The sequence below is a fragment of the Momordica charantia genome (assembly GCF_013281855.1).
Source record: "Momordica charantia cultivar OHB3-1 chromosome 9 unlocalized genomic scaffold, Mcharantia_2.0 BLBB01000009.1, whole genome shotgun sequence".
NCBI lineage: Eukaryota > Viridiplantae > Streptophyta > Magnoliopsida > Cucurbitales > Cucurbitaceae > Momordica > Momordica charantia.
The window spans coordinates 3,947,195-3,968,457 of NW_028275167.1; the positions used below are offsets into that span (position 1 = coordinate 3,947,195).

A 21,263-nucleotide genomic window follows, 5' to 3' on the forward strand; every position below is an offset into this window, starting at 1 on the left:
TGCTTGGCTCGTGTTCTAATTATTATGGTCAGTCGAGGACTACTCTTTTATCACAAGACCCTCTCCCATCCTTAATTACTCGTATTACTAGGCTTTGGTGGGGAACCGCAACCAATTATAAAGACATACAAACCACACCAAATTTAAATCTCTCGAGACGTTGAGGGATCTCTCACTCAACTCATACCAAAATTTTGATAACTTTTACACATCAAGAAGTAATAAAAGATGTGAGAAATATCCAAAATCTTGGATAATGCAAAAAAAAAAAATAATAAATCAAAGTCTTCTTTATTTTTGTAACTTGTGTGTGTATATACATTTTAAATACTTTTAGTTTATTTACTTTTAAAATTTGATTCCTCTATTTCCGATCTTTGTTCACTTTAGTTTTAAAAGGTCTACTTTTAATAAATAACCATTTTAATTTCTATTGGTAAAATTTTAACACAAACTTTATGGAGAATGAAAACTCTTCGGTGTAAATTTAAGGTTAAATTTCAAAAGATTTAGTGAGTGGAATGACATGCTAAAATCTTGATTAAAATAAATAAGATGAAAAAAAGGAAATGAACCGGCCGAAATGAACATTTCAAAAGTAGAAGAACTAAAATGAGAAGTCAAACGTTTGAGACTACTTAACTCAAAATAGTAAACCTTTATATTTTTATGCAGTAATTATATGATCATATATAGTGTAAGTTTTTTGTTTTACATTCTACCTATTGTTTGTAGAGTATAATACTCCAATAAGGATTCACACTCTCAACCTACTTCATCTAAACATCTTAATTGAATTTGAAAAAGTGTGGAATCTAAGTTTATATTAAATATTATATAAGGGCCAAGAAATAGTTTCTTGGAATTTTTTTTTTAAAGGATAATGATTAAGAATCGGAATAAAAATCAATTGGAATCAGAATTTCTTTTTTTTAGTACTAACCTATTGGGGGGATTCAAACTCCCAAAGGTAAATATTTAGTACAATGACCAATAAAATAGGTAGAACTAACAATATTTGAATGAGTTATTTATGGGAAATAAAAGTATAAATTTTCATAATGATTGCTAACCAACAGAAAATAAATACAATATCCAAACCTAGAATAATGGAAATTATTGGACTGTCCAGCTCTTAATTAATTTAATTATAAGGTTTTGTGCGTATAATATTCCTTTTTTCCTTTTTTTTTTTGTGTGTGTATAATATTTATCTGTGGAGTAAGTAGATAACTCGAAATCTCGAATCCATTATTTTATCGACGGCCCATACCTTGCCGCTGAAAGTGCATACATTATTTATTTTCCTGGTGCAATAATTTTAATAAACAACTACTTTTGATTTTTAAATTTTAAAATATCATTTAGCTGTTCAAATCTTTAAAAAATAATACGTATTTTTCATCTCATTCACATCTTAACTTATTCAGCTCCATTATATGTCTCTTACTGTACATTAAACAATTAGACGTAGACTAATAATGAGAATTAAAATATTTTTAAAAAAATAATAATTAAAATATTGTTTTAAATTTAAGAACTAAAATAAGTGCTTTTAAGATCAAAATAAAATAATAAATTAAAAAAAACCGACATAACAATAAAGGGCAAAAAAGAGGGAGGGGTGTTTGGTAAATTCGCATCGTTCGTTTGGTGACGTGTTGGTAAGTGATTGAATATTACAGGTGGGTCCAACCATCCTACCAATTTTTCGCACAGCTTTTCATCGCATCCAAAAGTCCCAGCACTGACAGGTGGGACCCACTATTATTATTACTATTTATTCTTTTTTAGTATATCGTTTTGATCTAAATTATAGATTTAGTTGTCATTTTCAGCTTTTTTTTTTTTAGTTCTTCAGCTTTATATATATATTTTTTAAAAAACTATTGTTAATTATCTTATATATTTATTATGATTTTAATCATCATTATGGTTAATTATCGATATGAGACGTGGTTGGCTTCAATTTTTTGACCTAATGTCAAATTAATATATCAATTTAAGCATAAATTAAAAAATTAATATCGAAAACAGCCACCAAATAAAACTTAAGATTCTAACATTCAATCTTTCTTATTTTTCTTGTTGTAGGCATACTCAAGTTGGTAAATGAAAATCAAACGAAATCGAATCAAGCAAATATAGAAAACCTTCAATCATTTAACATATGTTGTTTAAGTTGATTGAATAAACTTGATGATCATGTCAAAAATGAAAAATAAATTTTGATAATTGATGGGACATTAATATAGAATAATTACAATAATTATCCTATGGTGTGATAATAAGTTACTTTTTTAATATTAATAAATTACTTGTTCTTTTGCATTATAAAATATTACCTTGGTCAAACAAGATTAAAAATAGTTCATGGGCTAAATTTAACAATTTTAATTAATTGAATGGATGGTCAAGAATATTACCTAAATCTAATTATTCTTCTAGAAAAATGACATGTATGTATTTTCTTTCACTTCAAAATATTCAAAATTGAAAGGAGATCTAAATTAGAATAAATTTGTAAAATTGTATCTTCGTGATCCCAACTTGGATACTAGAGAAAGAAAAATGAATAATATTTCATTGTCGATCTCTTTTATGAAATTAAAATGGCAAGTTTTTGGTATATGCGAAAAATAGAATGAGAATATATTTTTAGAATATTAATGTAATTGTTTGACGATGACATGGTAAACACATGGAATATTTAACTATTTAATTTGTTACTCTAATTTTAATTATTTTTTAATATTATTAATCTGTTATATTGGATAAATTTCATTATCATGAACAAATTATTCTATTACATGAAATCTTCAATACTATGGAGAGGGGATAATTAAGACTTTAATATATTTATCATTGCAAAAAAAAAAAAACAGTTAAGACAAATTCACAAAATATTTGATTTGTATCATCATAAATCTATCGTAATCAAATGAAAATCATCAAATGAATTATATTGAAATGAAGATACAAATGAAACTCCATAAATAAGATCGAAAATAAAAACTTGAACATTGTTAAACTAAACATATATCACTGATTAAAAAATCGGACGAATTTCTCTGGTTGAACTAAAATAAATAAAAACTTAATAAATTCAAATTAATAAACAAATAACTCATACTTCTTAACTTAAGTTATAAATATTTATATATATTCAAAAACGCTAAAACTTAAACCAAAATATCGTTCTTAGCCAAGATGCGGATGGAGTCGGGAAAGTCAATTTGCTTCCTGCCTAATTGAACGCACGCATACAACTTTATAATAACATTCATACTGCATTTGATATAATTTGTATTTAATTTCAAATTTGGTTAATATACTTTGCCCTTATAATTTGAATAAACATAAAAAAAAAACAAAAAAACAAAACTATACCTAAATTGTTTTTACCCACTCGAAAATTTTGAAAAAAGTCCTCCTAATTAACTTTTGAATATTTCTTAGAAAAAAAAGGGATAAATTGTGAAAATAACCAAATCATGAGGATATTTTTTTAGCGGGAAAGAAATAAAACTAAAACTAAGCTCAACCAATGAAATTAAATCGACAATTTAACTAATACTAATCAAAATTTTAGATGATTTAGATATATTTTTATATTTCTTCCACCTATTTTTGGAGTTTCTAATTCCTGCATTTTGGTCGTATACAATAGGTTTAATACCATTTCAGTCTCCATACTTTTATTTTGGATCATTTTAATCGTGTAATTTCAAAACGTTTATTTTGATGAAACTTTTATTTTAGTATTCGTACTTTTAATTTTTGTTCATTTTTATTATTGTATTTCCTATTTTGGTCCTTCATTCTTAATGTTGTCTCATTTCTTCCAAATTCTAATTTTAGCTTCATATTTAGGGATGTTGAGGTGGGGCAAGCTTCTCTGTTCCCGTCTCATCCCGCCCTCCATTTAATTCTCCATCCCCACGAGATTCCCCATGAAATTTTGCGAGGATCGAGGTGGGACTTCCCACAGGGAATTCATGGAGATCGTGTTCCCCATGGAGATTTTTTCCCGTTTATTCTTTTACTTTAAAATTATTTTTCAATTAAAATTTTTTCTTAAGAAAATTTCTAATTAATTAATTAATTTTCAAAGATAAAAACTTTATTTACATGGTCTAATCCTCTTCTATATATTTGATGGGTAGACAATAATATGATTTTATAAGTATATCTAAGTACAGAAAGAATAACAATATTTTTTAGTATATAAAATATATTAAAAAAATGCGAGACGAGACGGAGAACGGGGATCCCCATCCCTATCTTCATTTAGGTGCCAGGGAAAAAACTTTCCCCACCTTCGTCCCATGGAGAATTTAGTCTATGGGAAAAATGAACATCCCTAATCATATTTTACTCAACGAAATATAGCTATAAATTTGTATTTAAAATTTTAAATTATGTATAAAATTTGTGTAAAAATTTGCAAAAGAATAACTAAATGGATCATTTTTTAAAAATAACATAAATCAAAATCAACTCAAGTAAAGACATTAAAAATATAACGAAAATATGAATACGTCAATAAATATTTAGTACTAAATTTAAAGGTGAGATGGAGAGACAGCGGCGAGACTTTAAAATTCTCGCAGGATGAATTAGTTCAGAAGGAAAGTGGGTTACGCTTACGCAACTGTCCACATCGCCATTTAAAGATTCTCCGGTGGCCGATATTTTGAAAGCCAAATTAAATAAGAATTACGATATCTCACGAAAAGTTGAAACACAACAATAATAAATACACCCTTCCCAATCCGAATGCGACATTTTCCGGTGCTACAGAAACTAGAATGGTTCAACTTTCAACTGCCAATAAAATCCCGAGATTTTGATCGAATTTACAACACATGCCATTAGCATTTTCAAAGCAAAACGAAAGTAAGAATCAACGAAGAACACCAACATCTTCATAGGTCGCGATATTCTTCTCTTTTTCTTTTTTCCAACAAACCGAAAGAAAAGAAGAGGAACAAAAAAGGTGAAAAAAAAGGAAAAAAAATCAAATAGGAACAATAATTATCCGAGAAAACACAACGAACGATCATCATCATCTTCATCAAGGATTTTGCTCCTTCTCTCATGCTTCTCTCTCCTAAAGATCGAGAGAGGAAATTTCGAGGAAGTGATCCTCAATACAATACTCCACAAGAAAATTTCAACAATCAGCCCAGAGTTTTCACAGATTTCATCATCTTCGGATTTTCTTACTTTTTTTTTTCCGAATCTACGTATTAAACTCTAACGATTTTAGCCGCTTTCACCACCGGATTCTCCCTGGCGATGGCCTCGCGCCCTGCGGCCTTGTAATCGAAGCTGCAATCGTGACGATCTGAATACCGGTGCTCCGCGCAGAACAAATCGCCGCATCGGCACCTGAATCCGGTCAAACCGACGCGTTTTCTACATCCGGAGCACCGATTCACCTCGCGCTTGGCCGATTCGTCGAGCCTCGGACGATCGGACGTCGTGCTCCTCCTAGACTCGGAAATAAACCGAAATTTCTCCGGCGAGTGAGACGCGGTAGATCTCGGACTTTTGTCGCCAGAAAATTTAATCGCCATGGTGGCGGCGGCCGGCGTGGTAGCGTTGAAGCAGTTCTGACACATGTTGTTGGTGGCCGGATTGCCGGTGAGGCCGCAGTTATTGACGCAGAGGGCGATGGTCTCCGGGACTTTGAACTCGGTCTCCTCCTTCTCGGTTCTCTGAGCCATATCGTTCCGATCAGATCCTCAAGAGAGAGAGAGAGAGAGAGAGAGAGATGATGAGAAGGAGAAGGAGAAGGAGGAGAATTCGGGGTTGGGTTTTTCGAGAGGATGAGAGAGAAACGGGGAACGGGAGATGAATATGAAGGGATTGAAGGTCGGTAATGGCGATGGCATATGGGCCTCATAGAGACGCGTATCGAACATTTTTCTTTCGCCTACTTTACCAAAATGCCCTCACTACTTTTTCCTATTTACCCCTCTGACGTGTCCTTCCTCGTCATTATGGTAACTCGCCAAATTACGCTTCGCCAAGTTTCTTCTTTTGGAACATTATCCCTTGAATGGATCATTATTATTTTCTTTCATTTCTTACTTTTTCTTTCTCATTTCCTCCCTTTCATTTCTCATTATTATTTTGTACGATTTAATCCTTATACTTTAGATTTCTAACAGTTTAGTTAAAAATTTTAATTGAATGGTTTAATTTTTATTATAAAAAATAGTAGGGACTTAATAGTTACCAATTTTGAATTCTTTTTTAGTATCATATATGGGGTGTGAAATTGAACTTCGGTTGAAATTATCGTTGAACTAGGTTTGCTTTGATTATAAATTTTAAATTATAAATACTAAATTGTTATATTTTAGATTAAATTTGAACCAATTTGAAAGTATAAAACTAAATCATTATGAATCAAAGGATATGGAGTAAATAGTTGCTTAGGACAGGACAAACTTGTTTTACAACATTCTTTTTGGGCAAACTCTCATTTTTCTTTCTTTATTTTACCTTTTATTATTAGCTTTTTCTTCTATTGTTCTGAAATTAATTAGGTTTACATGCGTGCTCAAGAAATTACCATTTTCTTTTTCTTTCCAGGTTGGAAAATGCAATAGTTTTATAAATCTAGTTTAAACTAAGTAGTGAAATTAATAATTTCAAATGATTAGCGCTTATGTACGTTTTAAATTCCAATGGATGAAACTAAAATCAAATTAACTGAGTAAAGTATTCTACTAGGAGTGAAAATTCTAACTCACAACCTTTTGATCGTAGATAGATATTTCAACCAATTTAATTATGCTTGGGTTGGTAAAATATCTAACCACATTAAGTAAATTTTAAATAAGGAAATTTATCCATGTTGCTTGATATTATCCAAATTAATATTACTTTTTTTCATTTGATAACTTATTTTCATCACGAGGACAATCCACTCTAACCTCAAGTGAACTATATTGCTAGTTCTTGTATATCTTCCCCGTGAAATCCGCAACTATATCATAAAACTTACAAAAATCCATTCGTAACACATGTTGAAATAATCAAGGAACACCAATAAACTCACATATCATTACTTAAAACTTTTACTATAATTTAAGCTCTTATAATTAAAAGAAAAATAATTTAAACATATATGTATATTAGGCTAGCATTAAAGCAATATATTTATAAAAATTCAAAGCCATTCGAATCAACAAGTCAATAAGTTGAAAAGTAAAATATGCACACCTAAAGTAGCTGTGGGGGACAATGATGTAAATGAAAGGACTCGAATCACTTTGAAAATTTTCTTTTCTCATTTTGTTTTTTTTTTAATTTATTTTTCTCATGCGAAGTTACTGTTAAATTAAGCTTTTTATCTTTTTAAGTTGCCTAACAAAGACAAAAATCACAAAAAAAGCTTTAAAAGGTACCATGGAATTAGTCTTCTCAAGCCATTATATGCCTTTTCTTTTAATAATGAATTGTGTCCTAAGTTGTATAGGTAGTTCCCAAGTCAAGCAATATATAGATAGTTGATAGTTCCTCAAATTCTTAACAATATTGGAAAATAAAGTAGAACTCAAAAAAGGTCCATTGAAGTAATAAAAAAAATTTTGTGGAATGAGAATATGTTGCGTGTGATTTGCATCAATATTTGATATACGAAAATCGAGTTTGTTTTCACATCAAAATTAGAATCGTGAACCCATTATAAAAGTAGAGATAAATAATGAATAATAAAACGGATAAGGCTTCTACAAATAATGAAAATAATATTCGTCGAAAATTCAAAGTCGTCTCTAAATTTGAGATGAAATACCTTCAATCATAGTTCACTTGTATCTTACTTCACAATGATAAAATTATGTGAATTTACGTTTGATCAATTTTGTTATGTTAAAAGAAAAAAAAAAAAGAAACAATTAAATTGTCCAACTGATCTCGATCATGATTCGTAATATGGACATCTTCAGTTTCAGAAGTTTGACCAAATTAAAGAAACTAAACTGTAATTTCTAAAATCACAAGAGCTAAATTGAAATAAACCAATGAGCGATAGTGACCAAGTTAAAACTAGGTGTGTAAAAAATCAAACCAATCCGACCTTAACTAGAGGTGGGTAGAGTGGATTCGATTTTAACCAAACAAGATCAAGGATTCAAGGGTTTTGTCCCTTCATCCTATTTCCTTCCTTTTTTTATTCGTTGTCGGCATCCTCTTTTGCGACTGATAGGCAATGCCAACCCGCCGATTGATGTGCAACGACAACCCAGCGTCTTCATCTTCCATGTTCGTGTTTTGGGTTTTGAATTGTTACGTTTAGCATTTGAAAAGACCCGACCCGATTCATGTACAAACAAAACATCTTCGAATCGATTCGGGCCGTTCTTTTTTGTCCATAAAACTAAAATAGGAATTAAATGTTGTGATTTAAGGGAGAAAAAAAATCAACTTGACATCAAGTTGATTTTGGAGAGACAAAAATTGGAAAATGTGAAAGGAAAGGAAAAGGGCAAGTGGGAGGGAGGGAGAGGGAACATAATGGGACTACATTCACATGAAACGGTGAGCTTTGGGAGATGAGAAGGAGAAGAACTTGTACACAAAACACAGCGTTTTGTTTTTCAACCTTTATTAAGCCGCCAAATCTGACCGCCGCTGCCCTGAACACATTCTTCCCCCCCGCCTGCCGCTTTCTCCAACTGACCCACTTGCCCGCTCTTCCCCCTCCCAATCCTGTCCCCCCCATGTCGTCACCCGTCCTCCGACATCCCATTACGACATGTCGTTATTCAACTTAATTAAATATCACCCACTGTTTACCCAGCTCATGCTCAACCCTCACCCAATTATTTATTGTCTTCTTCCCACACAGTTTTTACTGCGGTTGGTTCCGGAATCATTAAAATGTTACAACAATCATCAAATTTAGAATTTTCACAATATCACTCAAATTTTAATCAATGTTTTCACCAGCTAAAGCTCAACCAAGCAATAGGCAAAATCAACCAGCATAAATTTAACCGTAGCATAATCCATACACGGCGGACTGGTTACAAACACATAACCTACGATGATCACAGTGAGACACCATTTTCCATCGGATTTATCCTCTACCAGGTGACAAACATGTCTAACAAACCTTAGCGCACAACCCCTTTTACCAAAAACATCAAGCAAAATGAAAAACACCATAGATTCATTCAACACACATTAGAAAAGTTGGTGCCGCACCTCAACTTTTGGATTCGTGTTCTCTTCATCTTCGTGTTCATATTTTGTCCAGCTTTTCAGCCTTCACCACAGGGTTGGCTTTTGCGATTGCCTCCCGACCAACGGCTTGGTAATCAAAAGGGCAGTCGTGTTTGTCAGAGTAGCGATGGACTGCACAGAAGAGGCTTCCACATCGACAGTTGAACCCTGTTAGACCTACACGTTTCCTGCAGGTGCTGCACCTGCTTGGGCTATTTTTCACCTTCTCCACGCTGCTGCTGCTCGCATTCAAAGAGGTACAAGGTGCCTGAGCTGGAATGATGGATGATACGGCTGGTTTGGATTCGAGCTTAGTTGGAGCTGTGACAATGGGCTTCTTGCCATGGTCATTTGGTCCTCCATTCACGATGTTTCCGATCGAGGATGCTGCGAGCTTAGCCTGTTCTTGTTTCATGATGAAATCCTTGTGGCACTTTGAACACAAGTTCATAGTTGCAGCACTTCCAAAAAATCCACAGTTGTTTGCACAAAGCTTGGGAGCTTCTGGAGGAGCTTGGCATCCTGTCTCTTTATGCTCTATTATTCACCTTTCCTGTATATAGTGATCTATCAGTTTATAGATACAATACACAAATTGAAACTTTCAAGCCAATCATGGCTCTTATTGATTCGTTATCTGCAGCCAAACCATCCCACCACAAGAAAAGGAGAACTTCCAACAGGCAACAGTAGAACTCTCGAGAAACAGAACATGATTAGCATAGTTACACGTAATTTACAGAAAAAAAGAGTACCACCGAATCGACTGACTTCAATTCACACGAGTTCAATTTACATCTCTAATTCCGTCCTCCACTCTCAAAATTTTATTCTCTCATTGGGCTAATCATGCAGCACCTATTGCAATTCCGTACGAAAATGGAACATCTACACTTCTTGCGTTACCCAGACTCCCATCCATTATATGAAGTATTAAGTTATTAACTACTAAGTGCTTTACACAAACCATTCATATGACTGGGAAAATATTGAACTATTAAGTATTAAAAAACTAAGAATGCTTGAGAATTAAAGAACCACAGCCGAATATGGTGAATGAAAGAAAGGTCAACAAATAGTGTAAAAAACTTTCAAACTCAGTCTCGCCAACCCAACAAATATTGGATTCAAAGGGCATCCCTGATAGAAATGAGGTTACAGAGATACAAAAACTGCAAGGGACAAATAAGAGAGAATGCAATGAAAATACTTGTCCATAATAAGCGCAGCTAAACCCAACTGAGTAATTATCTCAGTCCACTTGAAGTTCCAGTAAGGCTCTCATGAGATGAGAAAATTCATAACACGAAGTCATGAATTACCTTACAAAATCAGGATCCTAAGGTAACTGAGAAGAACAAACTAGTCTCATCTTATTGCCTCTCAAATTCTTTTTCAAAGAATAGCAATATCCAAGTCCAATTATGCACAGACTTGCCGGTGCCAAATACCTTCAGTTATATTCTAAAACAGAACTCTACTTTAAAGGCTTAAAGTTAAAACAAAACTTTGAGGCTAATCACAGCTAGGCCAGTTAAGAAAACAAATTAGTTCATTACATGAGCAAAAAGAAGGGAGAGGATGTGCAGAATAATCAAAACATAACAAATAATTGGAGGCCGATAAGCAAAAATCCTCAACATGACAAAAATAGACATGCAAAATTATTCTAGTATTGTCTGAAAACTTCAGAAAAGCAAAGCATCGACCAAGAGGCATCATGACAAGTTTTATTAGAAATTTCAACAAAACAGAGAAAAATACCACTGGGATTAACCACCAGACAACATAATCTACACATTAAGAAACAGAATCGGTTTCTCCAGAAACAATTACGACCAAAATCGAAAACACAGAAACCAATTACGAGAAAGAGAAAGGAATCTCTAACCTGTTCGTTGTTGGGTGTGGGAGGGGAACTCAGTCCGGCCGCTGCGTACCGACGAGAATAAAAAACCATAAAATTCCCAGCGAGATGATACGATTCTTCGCTCGCTCCCCCCCTTCACTGGAAAATCAACACGAAAACACATAAATAAGCAAATCAAAAGACAGAAAAACCGTTTGAAAAAGAAGAAATCGAGTAAAATTGAAAGGAAAATTAGTGAAGAAGAAATGGGAGAACTAACCCTACAACGAGGAGAAAGGAGATGGGGTTTCGAAGGTTTAAAGGAAAAGCCAAGTCCCAACGATGGAGCTCCCAATTTATAGGGCCATGGAGGTGGGGTGTGGGCCAAGAAAAACGAAAACAAAAAAGAAAAAAGGACGTTTCGAATTGTTATTGGCCATACGTGGAGCGTCTTTAGTGGGGGAGACGGGAAGAATTCAATAGAAGGAGAGGAGTCTGACCCAATGGGAATGAAGATAGTGGCGGTTTCATCTGGGTCTGGTTGTAGGCGATCATTTTCGGAATGGGGCTTACGTGTTCCGTTTCTACTCTTTCCCATGTGATTTCTTGCTCTGCCATCGACACGTGGAAAGTGATATTTTTGTTCTTTTATTTAATAGTGAAATTTGAAAGGATGATTTTCATGTTCATGGTGCGCGCGCGCGTGTGTTTTTTTTTTAGAAAATAAATCGCTTTCCATGTTGGATCTCACGAGGGCCTTCCATGAATAAGAGAGGATTGAGAGAGTTCGAGAAATAATATATTGTAACAGAAGTTCGAGGAATCCTACGTAGAACTTCGATGATAGACAAAATCGAGTAGAGATCTCCCTAATTAAATCGATATCAACTATCTTTCTACCATTACGGAACGTAATATGTTCCGCACTAAAGTTTGATAACTACTAAAGTGGATACCACTTATTGATAAATAGGAAAGTAGTCTTCGTGTTCAGGTACCTATGATTGTTCGTCTAAAAAACACCTCGAAATTCATTAACTTGGACATGAGTTTGCTTTTTCTGTTTTGTAGTCCTATAATTCACCTCCCTTTTTTCTTTTATTTCAAATCCAAAACTTGGTTTATTCCAACCTCTTGAGAATGAAATTAAACCATTCATTTTGAAAATAAAAACTAATGCATTTATAAATTATATGGTTTGAAAATTTAAAAAAATTATATATTTCTTTAACTCCTCTTTGGAGCCCAACAATATTTTTAAATATGTGATTTGAAATACGATAAATGTTTTTTTATTAGATACACCATCACTATTTTGTTGATTAAAGTAGTTTGGTTCTTTATGTATAAATAGGTGAAATTGCATTATTCGGCAATTAGTGAATAGATTATTTTTACATTTATTTCTATCTTCCTCTTTTATAAGTTTTTTTTTTCCGAGAGAAGAATGGATAATTATGTTGTTATTGAATTATTTATAGTTAACATTTTATTGATTAAGGTAGTTTTTCCTCGTGTTTAAATAGGTGAAATTTGTTGATTGAAGTGGCTTTCTTCCTGTCTATAAATAGGTGAAATTTCATTATTTTGAAATGAATGAAGAGATTATTTTCACCGTTATTTATCTCTCTCTTGTTAGATTACTCTAGTATAATTTTAAATTTATCATCTTATTTGGAATAAGAATAATTTAAAATAAACATATTTTAAAAAAATTTGTTTGAAGCCTAAAAAAAAAAGAAACAAATGTAGACTTTTAATCTTAATTTATTACTTAGTTAAAATATGGCAACGTTAAACAAATAATTTATTTTAAAATTTTATGAAATCATGCTAAATTCAATTGTTGCGATCAGAATTTTTTTTTACCTGAAAACTTTCACATGAATTATCATGTATAAAACAACTCCTTTACATTATCATAAACTTAATTTATTTAAAATTCGCTAACATTTGAAATCTACCTATATAACTTTTTAGTCCTAATTTGTAAAATGAACATTTTAAATTTGAAATAATAAATTAAATCTCATAACCTCACCTTTAATTTTATATATGTTTCTAAAATACTAGTTTGATTGAAAGTATTCAGCCTCGTACTTAGTGTAACCCATTGTATATTGAAAATGTTCATTTTAGTCCCAATACTTTTAAAAAACGATTATTTTACCTCTTTATAAAATTTTAACCCATAGTTTACACCTAACGATAACTTTTACTTTTTAGTATAAAGTAATGTTTACATGTGAAGAAATATATTGATTTTAGTATCGTGTTTAAATTGTGATATAAAAAATAGATTAAGAATAAAATTAAATGACTAAAATGACCACTTTTTGAAAGTAGATGAGCCAAAATCTACATTACTAACTACTAATAAGGTCCATTTTGATAATTTTTATTTTTTATTTTGAAAAATTAAGACTAAAAACCCTGCTTTGTTTTAAAAAATGGATCAAAGATTCATGTGTACATAGCAAAGAAATGGTAAGAAATCTTTAAAACAAAAAATGAAATGGATTCAAATTGCAAAGCTAAAAGTTCAAGATTATGTGGATCATCTATCAACAATTATTTGCATTTCAAACAATTGAGCTGAGTTCTGACCCAACAGGCTTAACATCCCTACAAAAACCCAACACAAATTTCCATGGAAAATCCTAAATTTTCCAGGAAAATTAAATTAGCTCCTGAGAAAATGCAAATGATCATACGAAACAAAAATCGAATTCATCTCGAAATCAAGGCAAACAAAACTCCAACAGACAATCCCGTTATGCACAACAAAGAAACGCTTCGCACTCGAACAAACAGGACATTCAAATTCTTAGCAATCTGAAGAGTCAGAGTTAGAATCTGCAACCTACCTTGTTCTTCCATTTTCTTGAAGAACAGCATCGGCTTCAGTGACTGCCGCAGAATGAACGCCAACGAGAAAGGAAACCCGAACGCCACGAAGCTCTGGATCGAAACCTCTGTAATCGGGGATCCGCGAGTGGCGTACGAAATCCAACCCCCGATCCCGAGTTGAACCAGACCTAGAACCGCCATGGCTTTGCTTAAGCTGTACACGTTCTTCATCATCCCTTCGAGAACTCCTCTGGTTTCGCCGGCCAGCGCCGACAGATCGCGCTCCACAGTGGGCCCTTCGATGTCTTGGTGCATCAATTCGGCCGGTTTCTGCGCGTTCTCGTTCTCCGAGGTTGAAGAAAATCCATATTTCTGATAGTTCAAATTAGGGTTTCTCGGAATCGGAATCGAACAAGTATCCGACCCGGTTGTGCCCCGAACCCGAAAATCAAAATTAGGGCTCTTACTCTGAATCGGCGCTGTAAAATTGGGAGCGATTACTTTGGTAATGGAGCTGGGATTGAAATCGGTGGATCTGCAGCAAGATCGGGCAGTGTTGAGGGAGGGATTTTCAGAAGCTGTGCGGGAATTGAAGAGGCCAATAGAAGGGTTTGTAAATGTTCGTCGATTAAAACGTGGAGAAGAGATGTGGGGAAAGGTTTCGATAGGGTTTTGGGAGATGGGAAATGTGGAAGAAGACGAAGATGGAAGCGGTCTGAGAAATTTGGAGCTTAACCTTCGCGTAACAATGGCGGCCATTTTTCGTTTCTTGATTAGGCCCTTTTAGAGAGAGAGAGAGAGAGAGAGAGACTTTTCCAGTCGGACGAACGAAGAAATGAAGAATCAAGATTTTTTAAGTCTTAATTCCTAAAAATAAATAAATAAATAATCCTGAACTTTACCTTTGTTAATTATCATTGTTCAATTTTTTTGGTACTACGAAGGGTATTTTTAAAAGGTCGAAAGAGGTAGAAACTTGTATTTTTTAAACAAATGACAAAATTCATTATTAGTATTTTTGTAATTTACCTTTTTTTTCAATTTATTAACATAAATACTTCTAATTTTAGGTTTAATTATAAATTTAGTCATCAAAGCCTTTTTTTCCCTTGCGTTAAGATATGTAACACGACAAAATATGAATGTTCGAATTCTCATGTCTACACATCATTGAACTAAAAAATTTAAAATAAAATAAATGTTGAGTTTGAATTTAGGAAATACAGATATATATATAATCGAAAAATATCAATTTTAAACCACAGATTGACAATGTGTATCAATTAGTCCTTGTTGTTGTAATTTTCATATGTGTCACAAACTTTACTATTGATAGATGTTGATTTGAAAATTTGTTAAAAAAAATATTATGTTAAATTAGTTAGAAAACATATGAAATAATGGATAGGATTCAGACAAAAGCCTACATTAGAGTTGGCTTTTTTTTTCCCTTAAATTTGCAAGTTTTAGTATAATTGTTTAAGTATTGGGATTTGAGAATCTTGATTTTTATTAACTTAGTGATTTTTTGCGATTTTGTTAATGAATAAGTTAACGAAAAAAAAATTGAATATAGCGATAAAAAATTATAAGATGTATCTGAGTTTGGGATTATAAATTTAAATTTAATAAAAATATATCTTTAGTGATATAAATTTAATTAGACATATTAAAACAAAAACTTAATTAGACAGCAAAATTAATTACTTACTTTAAGAAAAGACATTTTTTCCTTTTTAAAAGTATATCTAGAAAACTAAATTAGACAGATTTTTTAAATATATTTGTTAAAAAAAATAATGTAGTTTAACAATTATTTTCAAAAATAGGACAGTGAAATCATAATTATTGGCTACATTTATGATCTATGCATAATTTTCATTTTTAGAATTTTTAATTTAGTGTTCGAAAGTTGGATTTTTTTTCCCTAATAATGTATTCTTTAAATCTATTTTTCAATTTTTTTATATAAAAAAAAATCTGTTTTCGAAAATTTAGTGAGATTTGTTTTCAAAATTATTTTATAAATCTTAGTAAATATAATGTGGAAATATTTTGATTTTAAAGTTAAATTATCCAATAAAAGTGTTTGATAATTTGATTTAGTTTGAAGCAGGTTATTTAGATAACCTTAGCTGAAGACAACTTTTCTCTACCAGAACTGGGACAGTAATTGATCAAATAAAAGAAAAGGCTAGTAAAATATATAAATTACACAGGTCATAATAATATTGATTTAAATAAAAATTATCCGTATTTGTCAATAATTTTCCTGACTACCTTGGTTTTGAAAATTTTTATTTCATCTACATTTTTTTTTTTCATTCTACTAAAGTCTACATTATTTAAATTTTTGTAATTTAATTTTTTTAATAACACTGTTCTTAAAATTAGCCAAAATTAAATTGGGGTTGATACCGAACTATTAAACACTTTTCAACAATCAGGAATACAAATTCTAAAAAATATGGCAATACTCATAAAATTTTATCTTTAATTTATACGTTTTCTTAAAAATATATATATATTTAAGCAATTCAAAAGAGCCGAGAGTAGAGTAATACCTAATAAGCATAAAAAATAATAAAAAGCAGAAGCAAAATACAAAATACAAAATACGTAATTTTATAAACAATATTTCTAATATAACGGATCCAAATCCTTTTATTTTTTCAATCACATCGTCCTTCTACTGAACAAACCAAATCGCATAAAAAGGAAACACAAATTTAAATCTGAAATCTGAATTTCCCTCCGGCGCGGCGCTGCTCAGATTGGTGTTCAGTTGAAGAGGTAGGCGACGAGGGAGGCGCCGAGGAGCGATCCGAGGGCGGGGAGAGCAGCGGAGGCGGCGCTGGTGGGTGCCGGCGCGGCGGTGGGGGAGAGTGACGCATCGGCGGCCACGGCAGCGCCGACGGAAGCGGCGGCGAAGAGGACGGCGCAGGCGATCTTCTTCATTTCCATTGCGGAGGCGTTCTCCGGCTGAAAACTCACTTCCGATTAGGATTCAGATGAGAGAAATCGAACCGAAGAAGCCTTCAATCTCAGATTGCTGCCTGAGGAACAATGGGGAACACGGTGGGATTTTATAGCTGAAAATCGATGCTATTTTTGGAGGTTTTTTTTCCTTTTTTTTTTTCATTTGTTTTGTTAAATTTAATTATCCGGAAATAACTGGTTTTGAGCGACTCTTGTGGCCTTTTTTTTCGATCTTTTTGGGAAAATATATTTAAAATATTACGAGTTTATCATATACATTACATATATAATATGGGATTATGATTTTGAGTATGGAAATTTGAATCTCACCAACAATTATTAAGGTCTTTTGTTGAGTTATGCCAGTCATAATGTTGGAATAACATGGATTAATACATATAGTGAACCATAGAAACAGTTTGAATATAGTAATTTAATTTTTTTTTTATTTCGTTACTTTCAATTATTGTTATTTTGATCTGGTACTTTTTTAAACGTTCATTTTAGTTCATTTATTTGTAACTTTTGTTCATTTTAATCTACGTAATTTCAAAACGTCTATTTTAGTCTATGTAGTTTTTTAAGTGACCAATTTAATGTTTATTTTAAATTGTAATGAAAATTCTTTAACACGACTGTACAACTAAATTTCAAGAAATTTAGTGAGAGAAATGTCATAGGCAGAAAATGTGTATGTATTTTATCGTTTTATTTCATGTAAATTTTTAAAATTATTATTTGAAATATTTCATTATTGCAAATAAAATAACTATAATTATTTTCATAGACCGTAGATTAGTCTATCTCTTGTTAAGATTGTAATTTATTTAATTATGATGGAATAAAATTGAACATGCTGAAATGATTGTTTTTTTTTAAATATAGATACTAAAATGAAAAAAACTTGAAAGTACTTCGAAAAACGTGAACCACTTGAAAAAAAACAAAAATAGTATTTAAACTTCTTTTTATTATACATTATAATTGCAAGGATGAAGATTTCATCTTCAATTGTTTAAGAAGGTTACTAATCTTAAATAGATTATATATATTAATCCTACGGATGAATGATAAATTTTTATCTCAGTCTAGTTTAAAGTGGACCATACTTTTTCAAAGCCACCGTAACGATATTGCTAGTAAAAAGAGATTAAAACACTAATAAAAATAGGTTATTTCAAAAAATTAATATTGTAAAATTAAAAATTGAAATCACAATGGAGAATACAAATATCTAATCAATAGAGTTACATTGGTATTAACAATGAAGGTATAGAACTTACTTGATAACCGAAGCAATTTGATACTCGACGTTCATTAAATTTCACACTTCTTCCGCATGATTTCGTACCTGCATGCAATAAGATATTTGATTATGCCTTGAAATCGAAATCAAAATTTGAAAAATAAAAATAGAAACCATCATGAACCGCATTTACCTCATTAATTTTTAGTTCCTTGGTTGGTATTTAGTATTCCAAATTTAATTTTAAACTTAGTATTTCGAATAAAAATAATAATAAACAATATCGATTTTTCAATTGGATCAATTTCATTGGTTTGGTCGTACACCCTACCAGATTTTTAATTTTTTTGTGTTTATTAAATATATATTTGAGAGGGTAAATTTGTAAAGTTTTTAAGACAAAATCTTGAACATGAATTTATTTATATAATTTGAATTCTAATATTGTTACTTATCCAATAAAAACTGAGGCCGAAAAGAAAGGTTGACAGCCCAGAGGAAAAACGGATTTTGGGCCGAAACGGAAGCCCATTAATAAGAGGCGAGGGTCCACTGTAAGCACAACAAAGCGTGCGCGCCGGATAAATCCCAGCTTCCCCACCAAGCTTCTCGAGAGAAATTCACAATTTCATTTTTCCGCCATGCAACTCAGCCACAGACCTGCTAGGTTTCTCGTCAGCGGCTCTACACATTCTCCTCCAAATCTCAGTCCTCTTCCATCAAAGAGAAATCTAAAGAAGGTAATTCTTCCATTTTCCAATCATCCACCGCCACATTATGTACTTGAAGTTCGTCGCATTTCGTATATTCTCCGTGTCCTTTCATCTCCCCGATTACTGTTCAATTGAGCCAATGCTGAAACAAATACTTCGACAATGTGTTGCCAATCTGAATTGTTAACTTTATTCTTTCGTCTCTTCTGTTTGTATCAGTTTGAATTGTTTGATTCTGATTGTTCGAGTTCATCTAATAGAAACCAAGCCGAAATTAGCAGAATATTGAGCTCTCTCCTGCAACATTTACTTGTCGCTGTAGTTATTCTTTTGGTTTTGTATGATTGCTATCTTTGGAACAGATCTTGTGTCCTTACTTTAGCTGTTTAAGAAGTCTTTAGTTAACTTTGAACAGGATTCAATTAGGGGAACAAAATTTGCCGAAGAGGTAACTTAACTTACTGCCTCTTTGTTACCAATAGTTGGAAATTGGAATAAAAGCAGGATTTGATCTATAAGATTACAGGCTCTGTGTATGGAGTTTCTAGAGATTCATCAGTTCTATAAGAAACTTTTACATTGGTCGAGATAGTTAAAATTTTACGAGCCAATTTTAAAATAAAAGTAATATTTGTTTGAGAATTTACACTAGGTGTCTATATTTGTTACCCAATTTTAAAAAATGATCAAATGATTTTTAACAATGAAAAATGTCAATTTCTATTTTTTTTTTTATTTTGACCATTTTAACCTGTCTATATGGTTATTATTTTTAAAAGTAAAATATCTCAACTTATCTTCCGAGATTCTATCTCTCATTGATTCTAATTTTTTTTTCCATCGACAATCTTGTTATAAACTTACTTGATATATATATGTAGAGACAAAATTCACTAAGTAGACAAGCACGTTGAGGGAGACGAGAAGACGATAGCTAGCGATCAAAGTTAGGAAGAAAGGGAGGAGACGGAAAGTATTGCAAGGGAGACAAAAATCAAGTGGGGCAAAGCAACGAGTGGTTGTAACTTGCAAGTGGGGCGACAGGCGGCAGAGTGACAGAGATAGAAGAGAGAACTTTTTGGTTCTGAGGTAGAGTGTTTAAATGTTCACAAAAATACTTTATTGTTCACCGTATTTGTTCCTTTGTGTTCACCATATTTATTCTTTTTCACCATATTTATTCTTTTGTGTTCACCGTATTTGTTTTTTCACCATATTGTTCACGTGTTCACTGTGTTAATCTATTTGTTTCCATCTTAAGATGTTTTAGTATCATTTTGATAATGATTTTATTGTTTAAATTTTGTATTTTAGTATAATTTTCAATTATGATTTTCTTATTTAAATTTTAATTTAATTAATATTTTTTCCTTAGATTCTTTAGTATAATTCCCCGAAAAATTTGTTGAGACAATATTTGATTTTTCTTTTTTTTTTAGGACATGGGCGAATTAGGCCAACAATGAACCCAAATGTAGAGTGTGAAAAGCAAAATATGAAAATAGAAATGAAGAGAATTTGAAGTCAAAGAAAAGAAATGTGAAAAACAACACTTAGCCGTTTCGCCTGTTTTGTTGAACCAACTACAACTCCCCAGCCTGTCCTGTCCCGCCACCGCCTTTCGCCTTTCCCCGTTTCCTTCTTCAACTCAAAACTTCTTTCTTCCTTTCTAACTACGTTATTTACAATATGTGAGGCTATTTAGTTTTTATATACTTCAACAATTTTCTAATAGATTAGTTTATTTAGTCTTTATATTTTAAAATATTTGTCATAAATTTTTTATTTATTTCTTTAATAAACTTTAAGAATTCTCAATATTTTATTTCTTCATTTTAGTATGATTTGAACTTTTGACTTTTTAATCAGATATAAGTGTCAATTACACTTGAGGTAAGCTCAGGTTGAGAATGATCTTTATTAAATATAAATCTGAAAATTTAGAAATGCATTCAAAGCAACTTGAAAATGTCGGAATTTATTAGTTAAATCTATTTCATGTAATTTTAACATTTTTTTTCCTCCACGTGGCTAGCTTCCCCACGCCACTTGTCACCGCGTAATTGGATTCAAAATTCCAGTGGGGTCCACGCGGCTTCAGGCCCACTCTATAAATAAGCTCCGCAAGAGACGCCCTAATTTCACCGTTTCAGTATCAGACATCACAGATTCTTCTATAAAGCTTCCTCTCTCTCGCTCTCCATTTCTTCAATCCATCTTCAATGGCGATCTCCGGCCCTTCCAAGATGTTCGCCGTGCTATTCCTCGCCGTCGCTGCGATCCTCTTCGCCGTCGCCTCCGCACAGGAATCACCGGCGCCGGCTCCGGCTCCGCAGCTCGACAGAGGAGCGGCGGCTCTGCCTGCCGCCGCCTCCATGGC

General features: G+C 32.3%; 2 protein-coding genes, 1 long non-coding RNA gene and 2 pseudogenes across 3 annotated transcripts; 1 reads left to right on the forward strand and 4 right to left on the reverse strand.

Moving 5' to 3' along the window:
* Window positions 1-4,795: 4,795 nt before the first annotated feature.
* On the reverse strand, window positions 4,796-5,887 carry SAP5 (A20/AN1-like zinc finger family protein). The gene has a single exon (XM_022292838.2). It carries the CDS (start codon window positions 5,730-5,732, stop codon window positions 5,253-5,255), a length of 480 nt encoding a protein of 159 aa, XP_022148530.1. The 5' UTR covers window positions 5,733-5,887; the 3' UTR covers window positions 4,796-5,252.
* Window positions 5,888-8,989: 3,102 nt separating this feature from the next.
* Window positions 8,990-10,168, reverse strand: LOC111021745 (zinc finger A20 and AN1 domain-containing stress-associated protein 8-like; annotated as a pseudogene).
* Window positions 10,169-13,652: 3,484 nt separating this feature from the next.
* LOC111015297 (uncharacterized) lies at window positions 13,653-14,791 on the reverse strand. The gene has a single exon (XM_022290287.2). The coding sequence runs from the start codon at window positions 14,702-14,704 to the stop codon at window positions 13,826-13,828; it is 879 nt and encodes a 292-aa protein (XP_022145979.1). The 5' UTR covers window positions 14,705-14,791; the 3' UTR covers window positions 13,653-13,825.
* A 1,763-nt stretch (window positions 14,792-16,554) lies between these two features.
* LOC148208852 (arabinogalactan protein 23 pseudogene) lies at window positions 16,555-17,019 on the reverse strand (annotated as a pseudogene).
* Window positions 17,020-18,763: 1,744 nt separating this feature from the next.
* LOC111019437 (uncharacterized) lies at window positions 18,764-21,110 on the forward strand. The gene is made up of 3 exons (XR_002602546.2): window positions 18,764-18,910; window positions 19,765-19,972; window positions 20,919-21,110. It is a non-coding gene; the product is annotated as an uncharacterized LOC111019437 (long non-coding RNA).
* The last annotated feature ends 153 nt before the right edge of the window (window positions 21,111-21,263 follow it).

What these genes read in the sequence shown, in the direction of transcription:
- LOC111015297 (XM_022290287.2), bottom strand. Translation starts at nt 14,704, where the DNA reads ATGGCCGCCATTGTTACGCGAAGGTTAAGCTCCAAATTTCTCAGACCG.
- SAP5 (XM_022292838.2), bottom strand. Translation starts at nt 5,732, where the DNA reads ATGGCTCAGAGAACCGAGAAGGAGGAGACCGAGTTCAAAGTCCCGGAG.